Below are 20,326 nucleotides of genomic sequence, written 5' to 3' on the forward strand. Positions count from 1 at the left end.
AGGTCAGACCCTAGGGGATCCCACTGACAGATGAGAAAGGTGCTTGATATTAAACCCCTTCAGTAAAATAGGGCAAAACTGCCATTGACTTGAATGGGGCCAAGTTTCACCCCTAGAGAGGACAATGGCAACTGAATCAGCGAGTGGCCTTTTTCTCATGTGAAATATCCAAGTCAGTTGCTTTTAAAAAGTATTAACGTGCAGCCAGTCAGTGTAATCTGTAATTAACTATACCATGCTCTGAGTGAGATGATCAACAGCTACCCAGTCCAGCCTCATCCTATTATCAGCCCAGGCACGGCCAGTTAGCTGAGCACCACAGTCTGTATGAATTGCATCGCTCCCTTTATTCCTGGCTCCCATGCAGTGTGCATGCAGTTCCAACAGCTGACGTTAGTCTGTCCACAGCCTGAGGACACAAACGTGTCTTTCCAACAGCCATACTCCCTTGGGAAGAAGGAAAGCTGAACATTCCTTAATTAACCAAAATTCAGCTCCCCTTACATTTCCATTCTGTTTTGTAGATGGGAAATGCCTCCGATTCTTCAGTATTCATGTCCACCTTATCAGAGAGAGAAGACCTGATTTTCGGCACACTCTATTTGCTCTTTGGTAAGGAAAGACTGTTTGTTATGCATGTGATCTCACACCCAACTCCATCAAGGATGGCCCAGGCCCAAGTCTGTCACAGGGAGATTCAGGCACCTTGCATTCACTTCCACTAATAGATTATTACTTCTAGAAAAGTGTTCCATGTCCTTTGAATTCCTCTGAGATCACCCCACCACACTCTCCTCCATCACAGACAAGTGTGACATGAGCCCAGGACTTTCCCGGGTTCTATTCCTGGCACCGATTGCCTCTGGTTCTTGGGCAAGCCATGTCAATGCTCTGTGATTCAGTTTCTCCACAATGCAAAACGGAGCTAATAGCACATATCTCCCGCACAGAGGGTTGTGAGAATTTATTAATGTTTTAAAATGCTTTGAACTTGAAGAGTGATATACAAGATCCTGATTCAACTCCTACTGCAGTCAGCCACTAGGAGCAGGAGCAGGCCTCAAATACTTAGCATTGTTATTAGCTTCAAGCACACAAAAGGCATTAATCTCAAGGAGCGTGTACACCTCTGAACTGTCCTTCACCATCAGCAGGGAGCCCTGGTGACATCTGAAAGCCAGTAAGCAAAGCTGAAGTGTAAAGACATGCTTAGATAAGGTCTAAGCCTGGCTAAAGTGAGCAATGCCACTGATTCTCATGGGGCTGGCTGCATGAATAAGACAAGCAGTTTCATCTGTAAAAATAGCAATGAGGGTGTGAGGAGAAGAGCTGGTCAGAAAAATTTCGATAAAACAGTGTTTTGACAGAATTTGTCAATTCGGCAAAATCAAAATGTTCTTTGGAGATGGTTCGATTTGCCCAAAGAGCCAGTGGAATTCAAGCAGGGATTCTGTCAGAAACCTGCCTGGTTTCCTGCCATCTTGCCCTCCTGGCTGCTGGGCAGTTTACCTGGTGCACTGCCAGTGAGCCTGAATTTCCAGGGTCCATGGCTCTGGGGCAGGCCTCCCCTGCAGACTGCCTTGGGGATGAGAACCTCAGGGATTGCAGGGTCTGTGAGTACAGGGCAGCTCCCCAGGCAGACCACCCTGAGGCTGGGGCTCCATTTGCTTTTGCAGAGAATGTTGGAATTTTTTATTTAGTTCCTCACTGGAATAGAACCAAATTTCAAAATACCAAAATCCTCTGGGAAAGGAATTAGCTTTCTTCACCCAGCTCTGGTAATGAGTGTGAGCTGTGAGAGGAACCCCATGACACACACAGTGATGTGGAGAGAGGTGAATATATCCTGAAAGAAAATTAAGGATTATCTGCAAACAGTGCTGGGGAAACCCAGCATTCACAGGGCCAGATCCTGTTCTCAGTTACACTGGCATAAAACTGGAGTAACTCCACTGCATCTATGTAGAGTTATCAACTGAAAGCAGGATTTGACCCACAGTCCCACACAGCTAGCTTCTCAATGATTTGTGCATTGCAGGTTTAAATAGGTAGCAAGGAAAATTAATCAATGTCTCTTCTGTCTATTGCTAGGAGATGCTTAATGGTGCACTGAACAAATGAACTCTGTTGTCCGGGAGAGAAGGAATTAATGACTTGGATGCCTCTGGAAAAAAATAGTTTGTAACATAAAGGGATCACCCAGGGCATCCGATCAGGCTTGGGCTCCAGACCTAGACATGGATCACCCAAACACTACGTCTCAAATACCACTTCCTAGGTCAGAATTTTGTCCCCTGACTAATGAGCCTGTTTTGTGCCATTCCTCTGTACCCCCTCCCACAGCTTAGAGCCAGGCTGGTCAAGTCCTTGTGCTGTCATCATTGTGAGTTGTGTCTGTTGCTGGCACTTTATTATAAAGCTGAACGGTTCCCAACCGCAGCTGCCAGCTCTCGAGATTTCCTCATGTGCCTTGTGACATCTGGTGTTTCTCACAGAGCCCTGGCGTATGCAGTCAAGTGATGACATGAAACTCTCCACTTTCAACAGAGTTTCTGGCTCTGGTGAAGGAAAAGCTTGAAAATGTGACCCAAGTGCCACCGAAGGCTCAAGAGCCATAAGGCAAAGAAAAACAACCCAGCTTATTTGGGCTCTTTAAACCTCATGATTTTTAGGGGCCTGACTCATGACTTTGGAATGCTTGAGGTTGGCAACGCTTCAGCAGCTGATTCCAAGCCACAGGGGAGGATCCCAAAGCAGGGGAGAAAAGGACCAGCCTGCCCACACCCATTGCCTAGGATGCTGCATTTCACATCCTAATTTTCCTCCTTTCCACCCAAATGTGGTGATCTTCCACTTCAACTGTTGGAGATAATTCACTTCAGAAACCAGGAATCAATTGCAAAAGCAAGGTCATAGAAAATCATATCTGTAATTACACTGCAGAAATAGATCCCACATCATTTTAAACAGCTTGAGTTCATACATTAATTAGGGCCTTTGGTCCACTCTGTGTCCCATGTATCAACCTCTGTAAGATGAGCAATGCACAGAAATGCACACACAAGAGTACACATACAATACATAGGTACACATACTACTGCACCCAGGAGTGCACAGAAACACAAACAATTACACAAATGACCACACACACACACCTACACATGTGCACACCAGAGCACTCAGAAACACACACATGTATAAACAAACACACACATACACACAGAAGTGGCAGACAAGTCAAAAAACAGCCTGCTTCATGCCATTCTGAGCTGGTTGGAGGTGGTAAGACTGAGGAAGTCAGCAGCTCTTGCATGCAGCTAATAAAGATCCTAGAAGGTAATAAAGCTAGTAGAATATAGCTAATGAAGAGATAAAGGAAGGAGTTAAAATAGCATTATGGAAGAGTTCCCTAGCAGTGCTGGAAATAAGTATATGCATTTGCAAACTCTTTTTCCTTAAGTGACTCATAAAAAACATTCAAAAGCTATGCGTTTGGGAGCAAGTCTTCTCTCTAGGAGTCCTACTTATTGAGGATAATGTGTGTATTAGCCATTATACAGCTTTGGCATGTAATTGTAACCATAATATTTCATTTACAAGCTAATCCATTAGGAGTTAATTCCAGTCCCACATAGCCTGCCCATTGAGTACTAGGTTCCACTTTGTGGATACACAGAAAATTCTTTTAAATGATACTAGTATTAGTTAATAGATTAAGAAAAACCTGGATATGAAAATTTATTCACCACCATTGTTTTAAATACATTAAGGAAAACAAATGACTTTTTCCTGTTGATTAGGCTGGATTTATGCTAATCTTCATCATGTCCTTTTTCTTGTAAACACAGTGTTGTACAGCACAGATTCACACTACGGAGATTGCCAGGAAGAAATTAAAAAAGGAACAGGCCCAACTTCTTGGCATCACCATCATAACAAAAAATCACAAAGCTCACACAAAGTCCAGCTGGAGTCACCCTGGTTGGAGTCACCCTGTCTTGAGCCACAGGAATTCAGCTCTGCCTCAGATTCTGGGTGCAGAGTCTCACTGATATTCTGCCTCCTCCTTCCTACCCCACCCCAATTGCTTCTCAAGCATCTCTAACAATTACATTCCTTTTTAAAGTCACTCTAGAAGTGCTCAGGTAGCCTGATGCCCTTGGGTGTCTAATGGTTATTATTCACTGTGCCGTCTGAAGACACTCTTTTTGCCAGCAACAGAAAGTCTCATAGACTCCAAGGTCAGAAGGGACAAAGCAGATCATATACCAGGAAATGACCATACATGGTGGCCAAATAAACACAAACCATCAGTGTTTGATGGCAGGTGACCAGCAAGATATACCTGCATAATGCACTTCCTATCCTTGTGTCATTCACTGAGCTGCTGCTATTGAGAATGGGGACCCTATAGTGGAACTTTCTCTCTCCCTTTTCTCAGGCATAGTCTCTCTCTTTGGAAATTCCCTGCTCTTGCTGGTGGCCTATAGGAAGAGATCCATGCTGAAGCCTGCCGAATTCTTCATTGTGAACCTGGCTATCAGTGACCTGGGCATGACGGTGACCCTCTTCCCTTTGGCCACGCCATCCTTCTTTGTACACAGGTAGCTCATTTACATGGCATTGCATTTAACGGGGATTTCGCTGGGTCTCAGTTTGCAAATCGTGCCTTGACCTGGAGAAGGAATGAAGACGAGGAGGTCAAAGCCTGAGCTCAATCACACTGGTGTAAATTTGGAATAATCCCATTGAAGCCAAGGGTGTTACACCAGTGTAAGGCGGAGCAGAGTGTGGTCCCAGCTCTTCCATAATAGAAATTCAGACCCTGCACTGGGAATAGGGATCATTAAGGGAGTGAGCCAAATATAATCAGATATGAGCCACCTCAGCAGGTAGAGCCATCGATCATCCACTCCAATCCCCTCTGCATCAGCCCCCAGGACGTAGGCTAGTGGCTGCTGGTCCTACTCTGGCCACCACATACGCTTCTCTCAGAGGCAGTTGCTCACATTAGTCCCCTGCACTGGCTCATGCTGTTCTCCTTCTTCATCCTCCTCTGCTTTGCCATACAGGGTTTTGGTGGGTTGCCCCTCCCCTCCCCACAGCTCAGCACTTGTTCAGTGCTGTAAAAAGGAAAGCGAGCTCCGCCACGAATCCAGCCGATGCCTGGTGCTGCAGGTTGGAGTCCCTTTGAATCGACTTGGCATTGGGGAGGCGTATCCAGATGGAGCAGTGGGGAGAGTCACAGAATTGTTTCAAAGAAACCACATGTGACTCGTGAGCTGGAGGTGCCCTGCCCTTGCCATGCCACAGGATCCCACTACACGTGTCAGGTTTGGGTCAGGCATGACAACCACGTCTGACTACACATGTCAGCCTTGGGCTGGGTTCTCTCTTATCGCCTCCACGCGGCCATGGGGCAGGCCCGGCGGCTGCGTGCCCCACTCCTGCGGACTGTCCCCACCTTGCCGTGCTCTGTGCATGCCGCAGAGTGAGGGTGTTGACGAGTCACAGCAGCTCTCTCTCCACGGCATTCCCACCACTGTGTAGCACCAGCAGGACATGCAGCTGCCACTCCGACGCCACAGCCAGGGACAGATCATGGCCCTAGGGCACAGAGCGCAGGAAGCCCCCACCAGGCCCTGGCCAAGCCTCAAGGACAAGGTGGCAGTGCTGACACAGGTTCAGGCAAAGTGTGGGATTCGGGTGGAATCGTTTTCAGAACTGACCCAACACTCTCCAGTTGGGTTCAGATTGGCTGTAGTCAATCAGGTTCAGGTCTAGGTCAGGCTTTAAAATTAGGCCCAAGCAGACCTCAACTCTGGCTCCACCCCCTAGCAGGGGGATTGTACAGTACGCAGAAGCATGTGCTGCGACATATTTAAACTCAGCTTTGCTAAGACAAAACCTTTTAGCCAGGTGCAATGTCCTTCCAAAACTGACTTGTCACCTCTTTGTTCTGAGGGAGGTGGTGTGGACCAGTGGTGCGGACACAGGACTGTGAGTCAGGAGACCTGAGATTTATTCCCAGCTCTACTGCTGATCTGCTGTGTGATCTGGGGCGAGTCATGTCACTGCTCTGTGACTCAGTTTCCCCATCTGTAAAATGGCACTATTGATATTAACCTTCCTTTGTAAAAAATCTTTGAGATCGGTGGATGAAAAGTGCTATGTAAGTGCTAAATTATTACTTCCATTCCATTGCATGCACAGGAATGGCCTCCCAACCCAGGGACTGCCTCTAACCCGCTAGTTTTGCTTTCTGTGTCGAACCATGAGCTGGTATGGTGCTGAATTTCTGTAATTGGGCATCTGGTTTGAAATGTTGGCTGGGAAATATCCATGTGACTTCATGAACTCCGCAGAGCAACTCAGATAAGTTCCCTCTCAACAGAATCACAAGACAGGGAAACTCAGCACTTGTCATAAATGTGAAGGCTTCGATTTTACCTGGTAATTTTTCCCTTCCAGATGGCTGTTTAACCATGCGATGTGCACATTCTATGCATTCTCCGGCATGTTCTTTGGCCTCTGCAGCCTTACCAGCCTGACAGCGCTAAGCACGGTTTGCTGCCTGAAGGTCTGTTATCCGGCATGTGGTAGGTGTTGGGATGTGCTACCCACATTTCTCGCTCCACTTCTGCACTCCTTGCTATTGCCTCCAGGGACCCCACTCCATCTGCCCCAGTCTTTCACAACTTAGGTTAGTCACAAATCTCTTGGCAACATCCCCATGCAAAGCTCTCCATTAGGGAACGCAGTCAAATGTTTTAAATTACACTAATTAACACAAACAATAATACCACAGCCACTTGTTTTCTTCTTTTAATTTGCCCATGTAAATTCATCACCGTCCCATTTACTGTTTGGTGCCATACGATCAAAGCAGCAGCTCCTTGAAAGTGGGGGTGGGAGCAAGTTAAATTTATTATTTCACAGCCCCTCATTAAATAGGCTGATGTGTTAGAGCTCCAATATCCTTGCCACGTACTAATTGTACACACAGTGGGGTGTCATTTGTGTGATCACTGCTTCCAGAGATCATTGGAATCCACGGCTCAGCAGTTACATTCCGAAAGCCATTTCCTAGGTATGCCAATGTGTTTGTCGTCCCTTGCCCATACAGCTCTGTGTGGCTTTTGGTTGTAAGGATCAGACTAGAAAGGATTTCATAGATGGTCTCAGGGCTAGGCAATTTCACACCCGGCTGAATGCTGGGATGCAGATAAAGGCCTGGTCTACGCTTACCTTCAAATTCGGCGGCAGTTGATGGGAGTTATGCAAGCTAGACAGAGTAGCTTGCGTAACTCCCGTCAACTTCGTAACTCCTCTTCTACACAGCATTTTCACTGCACTGTGCCACTTGAAGGGGTGGTTTTAACGCATCAACTTCCGGATCGATTGAGCAGGTCTTCACTGACCGCTCAATCGATTCAGATAGATCGATCTGACGGCGGCAAATTTGCCGCCATCTGTGAAAATGTACCCAAAGATGGTTTACTCTATGTGTGTGTGAGCTCCTGCGTTAGCGTTAACACATTTTGCCTGGCTGATTCCGTCCTTGCACAGTGGAAATGCTGCATGTCTGATTTGAGAAGTTCCTTATTTTATGGCTCTGGGTCTAAGGATTATTCAGATATAATCATCATCTTTTAGTTGAATGTCAGCCATGTGGCTGGTGTTGTGCAAGACAGAAATAAAAAGAAAATCCTTGGCCCCCCACTTGTTTACAAGCAAGGCAGGCTTTGTTGAAAGTGATCCTTATGACAGATTACACTGCATACTTAGCAAAACAAAAATGTATTCCAGGCCCAGATTTTTAGGACTGTACATGCAAAAGTTTGCATGCATTTGTACACCCAGTCAGTGCACACAGTTATTGTGATTGGACATGTAAATGCTTATTGCCATTTTGGAAAACAATTATTAGCTGTGGACTCCAGGTAGGTGGACAACATGTACCGATGTGCACTTGTAATTCTGAACATCTGGGCCTTCCTTCCCACTGAGGCAGTGAATTCATAGGAATACAAGAGACAAGAGGTCTCTCTGAAACATGGGGGATAGCTTTCTTGGGGTTTCCCTGCTTTGAAGAGTACCTCTCCCCACAGCTGTGGCAGGATAGCATTAGATCAACAGATGTGATCCAGGTGGACTCCCCCTCCACTTAAAAGAGAGGGAGTGGGGAACAGAACATCCTCAACAAGAGGACCTCAGTCTGAAATGGCTCAGGCCAATTGATCTTCAGGGCATATGCATTTGGTGAGAGCCCCGTTCATTGCCTTACTCACATGGAGCAGTGCCTGACTATAAGGAGTCTCTCAGAAATCAGTGGGAGCACATGCTTTGTCAGATCCTAGCCAATGTGAGTCAGGGGGGCAGAATCAGGCCTCAAAACATGTTAGAAGGTAGGGGTGTGATAGGGGCTAGGAAGTTTTGGAAGGGATCGAGTTTTGTGGGGAGGCTGCAGGCAGAATTAGTTAGTCAGTTGCAGCTGATTGTTAGAAGGCTATTTTCCAGAGGGAAAGGCTCATGCTACAGGAACCAGCACTACTCCTACCTCCAGCCAGAGCTATGAGCTGAATGCTGCAGAAATGACTTGAGTCTTTTCTGGCAAAGTGGTGTGCTTTAGCTACTGCCCAAGGAAGCAGCTTCCACAGCAGGGGCCAGGACACACGGATTGGAGCTGTTGTCATAATCACATGAGTGGGAAGCCTGGGAAAATTCCCACCCCACGTTAGGGCTGGGTGGCAGATGTAGTCATTGTGGGAAACATCCAGCCTCCACACCACTTACAGCCCACAGTGGGGTCACGTATGGGGGCCTCAGGAAGACCAGCTGCCTATGAGAGCCTTTAAATCCTCTGTGTACTATGGAGAGGGGCTCCCTGCCTGCTCCAGATAGGCCAGTGCAGTGGGCAGCTGAGGAAGACTGGAAGATGAGCCACTGGATCCACAACTACACAAACACAGTGGCCAGGAACTTCCCGAGTCAGTGGCTGCACAGAGGCTGCAAGTTGGGCTGAATTCCATTCAGCCTTTGGGCAGGGAGGGATGAGTTTCACAATGTAAGACAACCTGTGTAGGCTTCATCCCAGTAGGAACATTACCCAAAGGTAGTATTGTCAGTACATTGCATCATGAAGCATAATCTGAGTGGTGCAAACCAGAGCCTAAATCTTTATACATATGCACACAGCAGTGAGCATATGCCAGACTTGTGCATGTAAATGGGGCATGGTAGGAAAAATCCAGCTCTTAACTGTTCCTATTTATCTAACCAGGATAGGGCAAGAAAATGCAATATTTCTTTATGGCCGTACCATGATGGTGTGGAGAGCAGGCATGACTGTGGCAAGTTTAGTGCTGACCTTTAAATATGTCTTGCTGATAGAGGATAAAAAACTCCTGGAAAGAATTAACATTATGCAGCCAAGTTTGCAATGAGGCAACTCCCTTTAGTAGTACAATTGTCTCTTGCAATATTTTTGCCTGGACTTTAGTTGAAATTGCTAATCTGAGTGCTTGCAACTGCACCCAGATTTGGGTGTGAATCAGGTAGTTAGAAACGTGCTTAGATGTGCACCTGCAGTTCATTGTCTGGGTACAAAAACTGGGGTACAGATTGCACCCACAAAAGAGCTGAGGTCCAGACTCCTATCTGTAAATGTACCCTAGATGTTTTTATATTGCCCTGCAGGAATTACTTGTTTTCTCATTTAGACAGATGAACCTGCCAGCCAACATATATCTTAACAGAATTTGGATTACAGACAAATAGAAACCAACTACATTAACTTGATTTGCAGACAAATTCTCCAAGATATATTCTCCAATAAATTCCTTCTGCAGCAGCCCAGGATGGATACTGAGTGAGAAGGACCTACGTAGTTGGATTTCTGTCACTCGTTGCACTGGCATCCATCTTGTGGCTGAGTTTGGTAGACTGGTGATTTATACACACTTTAACTAATGCACAGCAACGTATTTCTGACACAGTGTGCCTGGAAAAGGAAAACTAGGCCAGCCTAAAGCAGCATCTGAAAGCCACTTGATGCTGGGTAATTAGGGCCTGATCTTATGCCACTGAAGTCAATGGGAGTTCTGCCACTGACTCAATAAGCAGGATAGAGCCCTTTGAGGTGCTGTACGCTTGGCAGAATGTGCAATGTGCCTTTGTAGGAATCAAGATACAGTTAAGTGACTAATTTGGAGTTCCTCTTGGTAACAAATAAGGACTCCTGCGTTCTAGTCCCATTTCCACCAATGACTCCCCGTGTTATGCTGGCAGAAGTAATTTGATTGTTTGTGCTTCTGCCAGCTGTGTAACGGAGATAATAAATAGTGACCGACCAGTTGGGGATTTGCAATAATTAATTGTTTGCATGTAAAGTACTTTGAAAGAAATGAAGGACACTAGAGAAATGTCATTGTCACTAGTGAAAGTCAGAGGCAAACTTTCAGAGGATTCTCATTAATACATCTGTCAAACTTGTGGTGCCTCTCTTCTGCACAACGCCAACCCCTGCTTTGCCACAACTGAACCGGCACCCGCACACTGAACTGCCCTGTCTGCAGGGACACATTGATTTGTATGCAAACTTGTGCAGATGCAGGACTGGTGGCCACCTGAAAAGCAGATTGTCCCAAGAGGCTAACAGTCCAATTCATAGAGATACCATTGGCAGGAAGTCACCTCAGTTAAGCTTATGGGATCACTTTTTATAGCTACAGAAATGATCACAAAAGCTGGAAAAAAAAGATAAAATTTGGCCATTAAAAGGCAGCCATGTACCAGCATCTTTTCCCTCTGCAATTTCTGTTGGGGCTGTCTAGATTATTACTGCACTTGGTTGCGTGGCTTCTCAAGCTTATCTTCCTGTAATGCACTTGTGCATTTTCCACTAGGAAATGACTAATCTCAGCATATTTTTAATTGCTTAGTTTCAAAGAAAAGTTCTTCAGACATATGTCTGAAGATTTAGCTCTTTAAATTAAGACCTTGGAAGATCAGAGAGTTTAGGATTTCAGGGAGGAGGGAGGGAATTTAGAGAAAAAACACAACTTGTGCTTCATCAACTACCTTTTCTGAAATAAAGTGATAATGCTGTTGATTTAAGTTTAAATAAAGCTCTGATCTTCCTCCATTGCCAGATGCAAATCCCCCGAGCCACCTCCCTCAAACCCTTATTTTCAGCAATGTTTAGGGAATCTGCATCTTATTTTTACTTAGCATTTCACCTCCAGAATTTTAGGGAATCATAGAAACTAGAGCTGAAAAAGAACCAGGGCAGGACAGAACTCGCAGGGCTGCCCCACAGCATATTCTTCAGTGCTTTGGCCCTGATTACTAGCCTTTACGTTGTAGGTAACACACTTCATACATATAGATATATATAGAATGGGCACTATACAGATGATTAGGGAGCACAGTTCCTGCTCTAACGAGCGTACACACTTAATATGCAGCAAACTTATTACGCTTTCAAAGTGTAGCATAGAGTATGCTCTAACTGCAGAGCTACTATTCTTGCAGGGTTTGTGTTGTGGGTACGCCGGTCATTGCAATGAACTTAGACGCAAATTAGTGCATAGTAAACTCCACCTCCTTCCCCGCTGTAGACAAGTCCTAGAAGACAAGGAATGGGGAAAAGGGATTAAAAGGTAGAAGTGCTTGGTCCAATTTTAATGAACCAAATGCTGATGCTCCCTGTGTCTGGCATGTGGGACTAACTGTCAGTTAAATAGATCTCACTCTTGGGTATTTCTCTGTTATTCAGGCTAAACAGGTTTTACCTCAATTTCACCTGGTTACATGGATCACCCCACCATGAATTCCATGGGCCCCCAAATGGAAGAGGAAGGCAGGGCTTTCTAGCTATTACAATCAGTCAGGAAGCAAGTCATTCCATCTCCTTCGGGGCCTGGTTTTCCCTGTCAGACGGGGATAGGAGTATTTTTGTACTGCTCTGCCCAACAGCCTGGTGAGGCTTCATTAGTTAGCATTTGTTAAGTTCTCAGAGGTCCTCAGCTGAATGCAGATTGTTGTTATCCATTCCAGCATTTCTCTGGTAAGCCAAGGCTGATTGCTTCAGCTCAGCAGTGCCATGCTGTGCAGTGTTCGTAGAGGCATCCTCCTGGCTCGACACAGGTCAAAGTGGTGAGTGGCAGGCAGCTCAGGTTACTTGTCCAGTGGGTTTGCTACATTGGCAGAGCTCCCTGTGACCATCATCATCTCATCTCACTGAAAGTAACTACAGTGAAGTGGAAAAGATTCATTTCCCAGCAACCAACTGCTTGACAGCTTGTAGTTCTATCCCATATGGAGTGACACCAGGGATGACTTTGACCCATTGGATATAGGACAATGTGCCTGCAAACCATGAGGAGTTGAAGCCTACATTTCTAGAAAGACACCTGATTTGTACCAGAAGTTGATAGGACTGCTCCAGATTACCTCTTGCCCTGCCTTCCAGGATGCTCAGAGAGAAGGGTGATAGGGAAATGCTCCTCCAAATTCAGAAAGAAGACATGTGAAGTCCCACAAAGCTCCATCCTCCTTCTCCAACTTTATTGAGACATTAAGGGAAATTATGAAATGCCATGGCCTCAAATGCCAACAATGCAGAGGACATCTTTATATTATTGCAAATAGCCCCATCTCCCTCTGCCTGGCTGAAGAAGAAACCAAGCAAGACAGAAACACTTCGGAGACCTACTACCATCATCACCTTGCCCTGCATCCTAGGGGTCTGCTGAAGATGGTTACATCAGCCCTTCTGGACTCCTCGCTGCTGATGAGCGCACACCTCACTATGACCACACACATTGTTCTCTTTCATTTGTGACTAGCCAGAAAACTGCACCTCATCTTATCAAAGAGCCTGGCCACAGAGATCGAGGCATCCTACCCTCCAGGATGGGCTCTTGCTGCTCATTGAATCACAATCTGAGCACTCCAACATCAGCAAAGCTTCAGTAACTCCAGAACACAGCAGCCATCTCCTCAGCAACACCCGTCACCAGGAACACTTCACCTTCCCCAACTCCTGGTGCTCTAGTTACTACCCTAGATCCATGGAACACTGCATCAAATTCAAGGTCTCAGAGCTAAGCTTCAAGGCCTTACAGGGATTGTCCTGAGATACTTCTGAGAGCGCCTCTTCCTGTGACAGTGACTTCCCTTCACAGCTCCATTCCTCAGGGACTAGGAAACGGTCAACCTCCAAAGTTGGGTTTGTGGAAGCAGGAAACAGGGCTTTCTCAACAACTGGGCCAAAACTTTGGCACTCCTTACTAGGACAGACTAGAGCGACCATAGATCTCATGTTCTAAGAGCCCAGAGACACAGACTGGTGCATTTGTGTATGCAGTTACCACGACTGCATGCATGTTCATGGTAACTTTGTGCCAGTTTAGGTGTGTAATTACACATGCATCTTACTGAAAATGCAGGTCTAAGCAATACTGATTCCACAGCTCAATATTTTTGGTGTCTGCCTCTAACAACTGACTCTGATAGCTAGGGCACCAGCTGGCTGAGAATAAGACTCAAATTAAATATTAAAATATTGTCCTACAATACAGTAATGTATGAAAAAACCCAATCCAGTCTGTTGCAGCTACACACACATAAAATCAGCCTTCAGTGCACATGACTATTTGATTCCCATTCTGATCATTGTGCATGGCAGATATCCAAAAGGCAGTGTTTCCTTGGTACAGTCAGCATTGCTAGAGTATTACTTTGGAAGGTAGGAGACAATCTGCTGCTGATGCATCCATACAGTGACTAATATCAAAACAAATGGAAGTGACTGACACATACTAACAGGAGGGTATACCCCTTGGGACTGGAGCTTTCCATCAGCATTGACATTAGGACACATGTTCAAAGAGCTTCTAGAAGTATTTCCAGATGCAGACGTGCTTGTACGTAAATATGTAAAGTTTCATGCACATAAGTGCAGATTATTTACTGTGCATCAAATAGTGCATTTCCAGAAGCCTTTTGAAAATACAGTCCTGAGCCACATACATTTCAGGATCCAAAATATAAAGCTTTGTCTAAACTCTTGATGGAGTTGCCAACATTTTCCTCACACAAGTCCTCTGAAAATGAAAACCAAGGACATTAGTTATTCAAGTAACAGTACTGCCTGAGCCGTACTGAGAAGAGTAGTGGAGGGTGAGAAATCACTGCTAAGGGTGGTTGGGTTTGTAAAGTATTTTGTCAGTCCAAAAGAGCATTTTTTACCTGCAGGGAAAGCAGCATGCATCAGCAGACAAGCCCAGAACTGGGGACCAGGAGACATGTTCTGTTCTTAGCTCTGCCTCTGGTCTGTGACCTTGGGCAGGTCAGTTAGCCTGTCTGTGCCTCAGCTTCACTATCTTTAAAATGGGGGGACAATAATGCTGAGCTGCCTTTCTTATTTATGCTCTGCAAAATCAGAACCGGGAGCAGGGGGGGAGTTGGTTCATATGTGGGTCCAATTTCATCTCAATGCCCTACATTTGGGGTTGGCTCAGATAAATGGCTCCAGATTCTGGCCCTTCTCTGAAAGCCATCCCCTCAGAACTGATGGAGGTCAGTCTTTTTCTTTGGAAACCTGCCAACAGCTTTCATTTCTCTCTTTTGTAGGCAATAAGTTTTCTCCCACACACGCCGGTGTCCTGTTAGTGTGTGTCTGGGCATACGCACTTGTCTTTGCCATAGCTCCTCTAGCCAACTGGGGCAGTTACGGACCAGAGCCCTATGGGACAGCCTGCTGCCTTAAGTGGAAAGCTTCCACCAGGGAGGCAATGATCTATATCGTGGCCCTCTTCATCTTCTGTTACCTCTTCCCCTGCCTTCTGATCCTCATCTCCTACTCGCTGATCCTTTGGACTGTGAAAGTGTCCCGAAGAGCCGTGAAGCAGCACATGTCACCACAGAGCAAAGCCAACAGTGTGCACAGCCTGATTGTAAAGGTAAGGCAATGGGCTTGCATGCGGAGGGGGCTTTGCTGGGACAGAGATATCCTTTGTGACTTCAGGCAGGCCAACGCCCCTCTCTATACCTCTGTTTCCCTATCTGTAAAATGGGGATAATGATACTCCTCCACCTTTGTGGAGAGCCTTGCATACAAATTGCTAAGTATGATCAAATATTTAAACAAAAACAAAAACAAGCAACTGGAAAAGGGTCTGATTTGAACCTGCTGAACTACTGGAGAAATTCAGGTTCTGAGCTAATTTGCAGCAGAATTTTGCAGCATGACAAGACAAGCTAAAACATCATGCACTTTGTCTGTATCTTTTCTCCAATCTCTGTTCATCACTTACTAAGGTAGTTCCTGGTACATCTCTCATGGGGCTGGATGATCTTGCAGGGGAATGGACTTAATGATCTTATAGGCCTTCAACATCTCTCCTTACTGTGGTCTTCTAGTACAACTGGAACTTCTGCCCAGTTCAGTGGTTGAAGAAGACACGCTATGGCATTATACGGGATTTGCTTTACTGCATCAGGTCACTAGAACTTCAAGTCCAGCATCTGCCTCTGGCAGTGGCCAATATCTCATGCTTTTGAGGAAAGTGCCCTCCTCTCCACCATGCCCTTGGCCAGTTGAGCTGTGTTGTGAATTGTGCCATTCCTTCCTAACCCCAGCAGGGATCAGCTGATGCCAGAAATATGAGGTTTCATTACTCTTTCTTTATCCATTAATTGCTCCATCAGCTGAGATGCCCTGAACACTGCCCAGGATTTGAGGGCCAGATTCTGCAATTGATAATGTGCATGCACATGGCCAATTAGTGACATCAGGTGCAGTTACCCAATTCGATTGCACAACTGCAGTAAATGCATATACATTTTAGGCTTGTAGTTGCTGAGTCCCTGGAAAATCTGGCCCTAGCATATCTAGACTAAAAATTCTGAAACCACTTGCTCTTCCCTAGAAAGAGGTCCAAACCAAAAACCAGATACTATGCCCTCAAATTTTGGGTGAAATTTGGATCTGCACCCTGGCTCCAAGCTTTGTACCTATGTCCCATTTCTGTTGCTCTCCAAAGGAAAAAATACATACACCACCATCCAAATCCCCGCTACACATTGCAGTCAAGACACACAATGGAGGGTTGGGAAAGCATGGCTAATAAATAATTGAGAACATGAAAATAGGAAGGGAAAAGATGGCTGTTGCCATTTCCCTGCACAATGACACATGAAAGAAACACACAGGATCATGACTGAAAAAAATATTCTCTCATTATATCAGTAACAAATAATCTTGTCTGTGACTGCTCCTTCCCTTCCCCCATATTCCCTAGGCACAAAACATTAAAACAAAGAGAAGTGCAGGCTGAAAATGTGATTTTTTTCCCCCCTATATCTCAAAATCTGAGTTTCTCCTATCTAGTGACAGCAGCATAACTGACTGTTCCCAGAGCTGCCTTCATTTGTTGGCAAACACATTCTCCTTTTATTACGGAGGAATTTGGAGCCAGGATGGCAAAGCCACCTTTACCAGTGACAGATGGAAGCAGCTTCCTGGAGGCAATATCCAAACATGCTAGGGTGCTCACTGAATCAAACACTGGTTTATTTGGAGCACTGAGCCAAGCATTTGAAGGAGTCCACATGAGTCCATATTCTTTGCACCTAAAATATGGAGACCCTTGAAGGCTTCTGAAAAGTAGAAGCATTTACCAAGCCAGATTAATTCTCCAGGTGTTTATATTTGGGCTGCTAGTAATACAACCCTCCTCCTCCTCCTTATTTAAAGCCATCAGATGGATTTGTTCTCATATTAAATGACATTGGAAATAATAAAAAATGCTGCCTTCGTGACTCATAGTTCCCCAGTCTACAAGCTAATACTATAATTTACTAGGGGTAGGGGAGAAGTCTGCCAAAAACAATTGAAGCCCTTTTAAAAAAAAAAAAGGGGGGGGGGGAGGCAAATTTGATTTTCTCATGTAGATTTATAGCAAATGTGTGTGCGGTATTGGAGGAAGGATGGACTTGTGGTGAACCCACTGGATCAGCACTCAGATCCCAACCCTGCCACTAACTTCATTTGTTTGTGCCTTTGTTCCCCATCTGTGAGAGGGAAATAATACTCCTTTTGATCCACTCTTTGTTTGCGGTCTCTCTCTAGTTGATAAATCCTTTGGGACAGGGACCGTCTCTCACTGTGCACGTTAGGGCCATGGTCTCATTTAGGGCTTCTTGGTGCAACTGTAATACAATAATATGTTTCTGTCCCAAAGAGTTTCTGATGTTCAGCCAACTAGTGCTTTGTGCCTTCACATCTCATCCGGATAAGGAAAGCCTCAGGATTCTTAACCTTTCCCTACCAAGCTTCCTGTGCGAGGTAGAACAACATGATATGGTTGAAGCAACTGGAGGTGTAATGTAAGTGAGCTGTAACATGCTGACTTGCTTTGCCTCGGTTACATTGCTGCCTGACAATTTAACCATTTATATGCTGCACCTTCCTGCATGTCCAAGCATCACACTGCTTTTTAGATCACAGCTATTTAAATAAAGGAGTAGGGCACTCAGACTGTGTTGAGAAATACCGCTCTGATAGACATCCATCCCAGTGTACAACTAGGGTTAAGACCTCACATCAGGAGAAGGCAGAAAGGGGATCTCTCTCTCTCTCTCTCTCTCTCACACACACACACACACACACACAGTTTCTTTTTCCTGCAGTTAGGTCTGCTGATCCCACAAAAATATCTCAGGGAAGCATTTGACTCAGATCTTCCTAGTGTGGATGGTCTTTTGGTGACTGGGAAGAAATATTGGGGAAAAAACCCCCAAACTAGACACCTACCTAACTATTGTCTGTATACCACAGACCCCCAGCACATTTCCCCCGCTTAGATACATTGCTGCAGTTAGGATGGCAGCGAAAATGCTCACTGCAAAGCTACGAGCTGTCTTTATCACTATTCTTTGTGCACATGGGTGCGGGCACCTGTGTACATGACACAGAGGCTCCTGATGAAAAGTTTGATCTGGAAGCTTTGAACTAGAAGGCTGTCTCTGGCCATTAGGGGCCATGGTTGAATGGTTTGGCATTAGGTTCAAAGTGTAACCTCCCATCCCCTCAAAGCTCAGGGGCGCTTGGCCTTAGGATTTTGACAGCAGCCTGTCTCTCATGTGCACTGCAGGAGGATTGGGGGACACTGCACTTCCAAACATAGTCATTTCCTTTTCTCTTCCAGCTAAGTGTTGCCGTGTGCATTGGATTTCTGGCTGCCTGGACCCCATATGCAATTGTAGCCATGTGGGCAGCCTTCGGAGATGCCAGCCAGGTTCCAGTTCTGGCCTTTGCAATCTCTGCCGTTTTTGCCAAGTCCTCGACAACCTACAACCCTCTGGTCTATCTGCTCTTCAAACCCAACTTCCAGAAGTTCCTCTCCAAAGACCTGTCACTGCTGCAGGCCGTCCGTGCCGTCATCTGCTGCAGCCACCAAAGCGTTGTCACACTCCAGTCTTTCCAGACCAGAGAGGGCAGAACCTCCGCCCGGCTCTCTACAGCCTTCCCCGAGCCCCCTGGGGCTTGCAGGAACTGCACCGACACTTTTGAATGTTTCAGTAACTATCCCAGGTGCTATAAGCTCAGCCAGCAGCCCAACCCTACAGCCAGGCCCAATCCCCTGGCAGAGGGGCCAGCTTACCAGCCGGCTCTGAAAAGAACCGTGCAGGTCATGGTGCTTGTTACAAGGAAGAAGTCTGGAATGGGGACTACAAGCATGGCAGGAAATGTTCTGCCTTCAGACATTATGAAAGATCTTATCTGAGCAGCTAGAAAGTCCTGGAGCTCCTGAGCAGGGCAAAGCCTCCAACATCCTAGGCATCAGAGAATATTTTGGCTCCATATTAAAAAACCCTCTATTTATACATCTGCAGAGTCCTAAAGGACGTTTTACAGGTTATGTGATACAGGAAACCATACACAAGCCTTGCCCAGCCTTCCATTTTTGCTGTTGCAATTTTGGGCCCATAATTTACCCCTGCAAAAATGGACCCTGGTGTCTGAAAATCTGGCTCTCTGTGTATTACAATTATGGATGTTTCCACTGAACTATGCTCCTCAGCGCCCTTTATCTTGTTTTTTCCATATTCTGGTGCTTTGATGGCTAAGCATGAACTTTATTCTCTTGAGAAGCATTGTCTAGCACGCGGGGCTAGGAGCTTGGAAGTCCCAAGTTCTGATCCCAACTCTGACACAGTCTCCTGTAGCCTTTTGCAATCAAGTCACTTAATCACGTCAGTTTTCCCACTCATCTACCTCGCAGGGGGATTGTGAAGATTAAGTAGTTAATGTTTGCAAAGTACTTTGACACTGAAGAGCCCTATATAAGCACTAAGTATTATATTATATCTCAAGAGACACCACTCTATGTTTATGCCATGTTACCCAATTTTCTCACATTAATGCAAACCATCACCATTGATATAAAATAAAACCCTGTCCTTAGAATAAGGATTTGGGTCTAAAATGATCCCTTTCAACTAACACAAATTCCGTGTGCTGCTCCTCACAATGTGAGCAGTGAGACTGCAACTGCAGAACATCCGTTTAGATGGATTTGCAGTGCTGCAGGTTGGGCTTTAATTGTCCATTTAACTTTTGGTTTAATGTAGGCAATACGTTCCTGGGGAGGGGATTGGGTAGAGGAGAAAACAGAAGCTCTCAAATGGCCTGATCCAAAGTCCATTGAAGTGGATGAAAAAATTCCCACTGAATTCACAAGCCAAATCATTATTATGTGCTCTACACTGTCGTAGGGTAATTTATGAGGCAGAAAAAGATGGAAGTGAGGGCCTATGCACGAATACACTCAATCTGGTCAGCTCCCGTTGTTTCCTGTTCCCAGAACTCCAGACTCTTAAAGGCAAAACTGACAGAATGGGCATACACAAAAATACTACACATTTATATATGCAGAACAACTCCTGCATGTGCCCTGCAAGGAAAGCAATTTACTAAAAAATTGAGATAAACAAGGGAACCCCCAAACAAGGTCATCCTTCTGCAACAGAAAAAAGGCAACTATTTCCTGGATATATACAAAAGGATCTATCTAACTAGAAAATACAGATCAATATGTACAACTCCAGAAATGCCATGTCCGAGAGAACCCAGGCTGGAGGAAGAGACAGAAGACACAAACCAGTGCCCAATATCTTTACTATAGAGTTGGCTATTGGACTTACCTAGCTCAAAGCATAAAACAAACGGGGAAAATGAAATGAATACAACAGCCTGAGGGAAAAATTGGAGCAGCATATGGAACACTAGCTACCATGCTGTTTGATATGCAAA

At 45.5% G+C, this 20,326-nt stretch overlaps 1 protein-coding gene across 1 annotated transcript; it reads left to right on the plus strand.

Annotated features, from left to right (window-relative positions):
- Positions 1–524: 524 nt before the first annotated feature.
- LOC137157363 (opsin-5-like) lies at positions 525–18,797 on the plus strand. The gene is made up of 5 exons (XM_067554639.1): positions 525–612; positions 4,442–4,604; positions 6,472–6,599; positions 14,641–14,969; positions 18,219–18,797. Exons 1-5 carry the CDS (start codon positions 525–527, stop codon positions 18,795–18,797), a joined length of 1,287 nt encoding a protein of 428 aa, XP_067410740.1.
- Positions 18,798–20,326: the final 1,529 nt, after the last annotated feature.

Source organism: Emydura macquarii, unplaced genomic scaffold (genome assembly GCF_026122565.2).
Source record: "Emydura macquarii macquarii isolate MOO-44397 ecotype Brisbane River unplaced genomic scaffold, CSIRO-AGI_Emac_v2 contig_1483, whole genome shotgun sequence".
Taxonomy (NCBI): Eukaryota; Metazoa; Chordata; order Testudines; family Chelidae; genus Emydura; species Emydura macquarii.